Source organism: Eremomyces bilateralis (genome assembly GCF_010015585.1).
Source record: "Eremomyces bilateralis CBS 781.70 unplaced genomic scaffold P152scaffold_9, whole genome shotgun sequence".
Classification (NCBI taxonomy): Eukaryota; Fungi; Ascomycota; class Dothideomycetes; order Eremomycetales; family Eremomycetaceae; genus Eremomyces; species Eremomyces bilateralis.
Window position 1 is genome coordinate 809,022 of NW_022985075.1, and position 3,770 is coordinate 812,791.

The window sequence follows — 3,770 nt, forward strand, 5'->3', positions numbered from 1 at the left end:
TCTGGCATAGGAACTGGACTGAAATCTGTCTATTGACAAGCAAGACGATAGCATATAACTATAGGAAGAGGAAACGGGTCGGCCCGGAACAACAAATTCCCGGAGAGATATATGAATAATATGAATACGAATATGAATATGAATATTGGGCATATTCATATGAATAATATTCATATTATTCATATTCGTGAAGAGCGAATATGAATAAGGGCCATATTCGTATTCATTTATTCATTTCGGAGCTCTAGTCTTGACCACCGGTGATTGACACGGCAGCACAGTTCATATACATTTCGCGCTCACCGAGGTTGTTGAACCAGGTCCAGGCGAAAATCGCGTCGCCATTCTTGACCCCTGGGGGAATCGTAAAGTCGAATGCGTTGACGCACTTGATGTCGCCGGAACCCGGGACGCACCTCTTAGCGGTGTCAAGATTCCACCAGTAGTTAGTTGGGCAGCCCTCAACGATGGAATAGATGACCTTCCAAGAGGCAGGGTCCTTAAGCTTTTCCGGGTTTTTCTCGTAGGTCAAGCTGAGCTGGCATGAACCACCACCGTGGACGGCAGTGTTAGCACCACTGCCAAGGTTGAATTCGAGCAGCTGCGAGGGACCTACAGCCATACTAGTTCGCGAGCCGACATTGAAGAGATCAGCGCTGTGGCATGGGAAATCGGAACCACTACCAGCGAGGGGATCCTTAGGAGCGGAGCCAGGAATAGGAGCTGGGTTTTGGATCATGAAGTGCGCGGATGTCAAGGAGAATAGGGAAAATGCTATCGTAGTAGCGAGGAGTGTAGAGGACATGCTTGAGGAAGAACGATAACTGGAATATAGCAAGTCAGGCCGGTGATAAGCGTAAATCAGATTTCTAGAGGTCAAATTTTGTTGGATATGCTTTGCTCTAAAAGTTAACGGAAGAGACCCAGAGTTATGTAATGTTACAGCTGCTATAAGAGAGGAATATGTCGATGTCGACGGAAAGGAAGATGTTTAATTGATGGAGGTGTATTGTCAGGACCTTCTTAAAGCTGACGCAAGGTTCTGCAACCCGTCACACTAGAAATCACACAGTTGCGCTTCTTCCATTCTTGCTTAAGATTAAGCTAATTATTCTGTTTCTCTAAGCCCTTACTATGCATACAGTTTTCGTGCACCCCTCATAACTTCAACAAGAGAGCCTGATCAACCAGTTTCACATCAAAACGGAGAATATCTGGAATTTCGACGAGCATGGGATTGAGTGCTGAGCCACGCTCTGCGCCATGCTCTGCCTACAACCGATGGCTAACAGAGCTGATGTGGACGCAGCGTCCTTCCCTCTTATACAGTATCCCACACCTAACTTATGGAACACTTAAGATACGAAGGCAAGGGATGACTTAGCGCCATTCTCAATCAACGGCACCTGGTCAGAACCTTCCTCAGGAGGCAGCTTCACCGCTGCCTTATGCCCGTTCCATCGCAGCCTCCACAGTGGTTCCGACCTGATATTGACGCTGCTAGATTGAATTAATAACCTATCCAGCTTTACTTTCGGCTAAGGGATAATCACAGCGTCAATCATTTCCCCCCAATCTTCGACGGAACTAATTCTCACCCTGTGATCGATTAGATCTATTTCCGTCATAGCTTTCTCCAGGTTTGTAACCCGCTCTTAAAGCCTCGATATTTACGGGATAACGCACTGCGTTTCTCGTTGGTGATATCCTTGAATTATATGTATCACCTTGCCCGCTACAGGCTTTGACATGAGCTAGGTTTTGCTTTAGTGTAGCCATCATAATTTTGTAACAGGGTAGGGAGCCATTAGTTCGATTGATCCGACTGATCCGACTGATTACAGCCGGTTTTACATTTTGGATCTCTTCTCAGCGCACGGCCATCTATCTGAAATAAGAATTGAACCTCGGTCCTGGCGTACTTTCTTTCGGAAGAGAAAATTTAAGATTCGTTTAGGTTGTCCCGAGGAGCATCGTGATTGTCCTTGCTGTGGTCATAATATAAATGAACGAAGCAACCCGCCGAATATTATAGATTAAGCAGTACTTTAATACAGCGACACTGCATTAACGGCTATAGAAGAATTTGAAATCGTTAAAAGATATATCTGTTTCCTTCTGTGACTTCGACGCTCAGCTCTGGGTCACGTTTGTCTACAGTAAAGCTCTTAGACTAAAGACTTGGCCCAGTCTACGTTGAGACAGCAAGGCAGACACTTAAACCCTTCGCCACTTTCTTTGTCCGTCCTCCACTCGCTACTATTTCCCTTTTCTGAGCGGTGAATCGTTTGATCCGTGCTGCGCCTTGTGGCTAGTCGGTCAATTCTCCTTTACTTCAGCGCGCTCCCTTGGAAAACTCAAGGCATGTATCTTGCGATTCGCTTGCGAATAAGGAGGTTAACAGATTCTGTATTGTTGCACACTGCGATTATGACGAGACTGATTCTTAAGGAATCTGGCCTCACATTTGCACGTCTAAGAGCACTCTCCAAAGAAAATCCCCATCTGGGTAAGTACCCCCCCGCATCTGAGTACACACATCATATATTGTGTGGAATCCCGTAAGGCATTGGCCAACGGTGAACGTGGTCGGTCCACCTATACCCGTTGTAGAGATAAGGGTGATATTGGCGCTTTTGTCTGTGAATATCCAGCTACGGGAATCAAAACAGGACGATTCCTCTCCTATTACAGCGGCGTTTTGTTGGCAGAAGGCGCCTATGTGTTCAAGGAGTAGAGCGCTATCATTTGTGTCTAGCATTCTGCCATAAAGCTCGCAGTATTGGCTAATCACGGCCGGAATAATGGCAAGGAGAAGATATTTCATATCGAATTATAAGCGCTCTTTCGCTTGATTGCTTTCTGCCAAAGCTCTTTTTATATACACTGCACTTTGAGATGTTAATTCCGTTCAGGAAGGAAAATAATTCCATTTAAAGTACAACATTCTCCGAACTTTACGACTCCCCAACGCAAATGACGGTCACTTCTTCTTTTTGGTAGCCTTTCGGGCGGGGGGCTGTTCCGGTTGCTTCATCTCCAGTGCTGCCACTCGCTGCTGCAGCGCTACCAGAGTTTGATGCTCGGGGCACTTTCCTTGGTAGTCAAACATTTCAATTACCCTTTGTGCCGCATCATTTGCCACATGGAGCGCGCAATAAGCCGAATTTAGGGTTTGTAAGGCAACATTGATCGTAGTGTCCGCGTTATGTCTCTTCATCCGCCAATCTGCAATGAGGAGTCCGGAAGGGTCATCGGGCTGGCACGAGTTAGCTTTTGCTTTTGCAGAAATTAGATGCTGACCATCCTCACCGAATGCACTGCTTGGCTAGTGCCTGAAAAGTTTGGAGGATCCTGGGAAGGCACTGAATTCAGAAGAGTGGCGGATGGGATAATGTAGTCCGAGAAATCTGACTCAGGGCTGGGCAGAATGAATGAGTTTTCAAATTCATGTTGTGATAAGTTTTCCATATTGAAACGCGAAATGATTAAGCAGTGAGCAGAATATAATAATAATAAGAATCAATTTAACGTACTATCTGGATCCCTTTCGGGTCTATGAGCACGATATTCTATCTGGTCTGCCGCGGGCAAAAGTTTCCCCGTAGCCCTGAGGCTGCGGGTACATAAAATCCCGCCTCCTCCCTTTAGTAGACTATCTCAAACGTTTATCATCTATCCGTAAGAGTCGGTGTTTCCGCCTACGCGGAGAGCTTATTCTGGCACGTCGTGGAGGAACTGGAACGGTTTCCAGTCCTCTATTACCTCCT

At 46.2% G+C, this 3,770-nt stretch overlaps 2 protein-coding genes across 2 annotated transcripts; both read right to left on the reverse strand.

The window, feature by feature from the left end:
* Positions 1-244: 244 nt before the first annotated feature.
* Positions 245-1,007, reverse strand: P152DRAFT_482190 (uncharacterized protein; the record flags this gene model as incomplete). The annotated part of the gene is made up of 1 exon (XM_033681870.1): positions 245-1,007. The coding sequence occupies exon 1, from the start codon at positions 803-805 to the stop codon at positions 245-247; it is 561 nt and encodes a 186-aa protein (XP_033534358.1). The 5' UTR covers positions 806-1,007.
* A 1,976-nt stretch (positions 1,008-2,983) lies between these two features.
* Positions 2,984-3,490, reverse strand: P152DRAFT_482191 (uncharacterized protein; the record flags this gene model as incomplete). The annotated part of the gene is made up of 2 exons (XM_033681871.1): positions 3,313-3,490; positions 2,984-3,259 (listed from the first exon to the last, which is right to left on the reverse strand). Exons 1-2 carry the CDS (start codon positions 3,469-3,471, stop codon positions 2,984-2,986), a joined length of 435 nt encoding a protein of 144 aa, XP_033534359.1. The 5' UTR covers positions 3,472-3,490.
* Between the last annotated feature and the right edge of the window lie 280 nt (positions 3,491-3,770).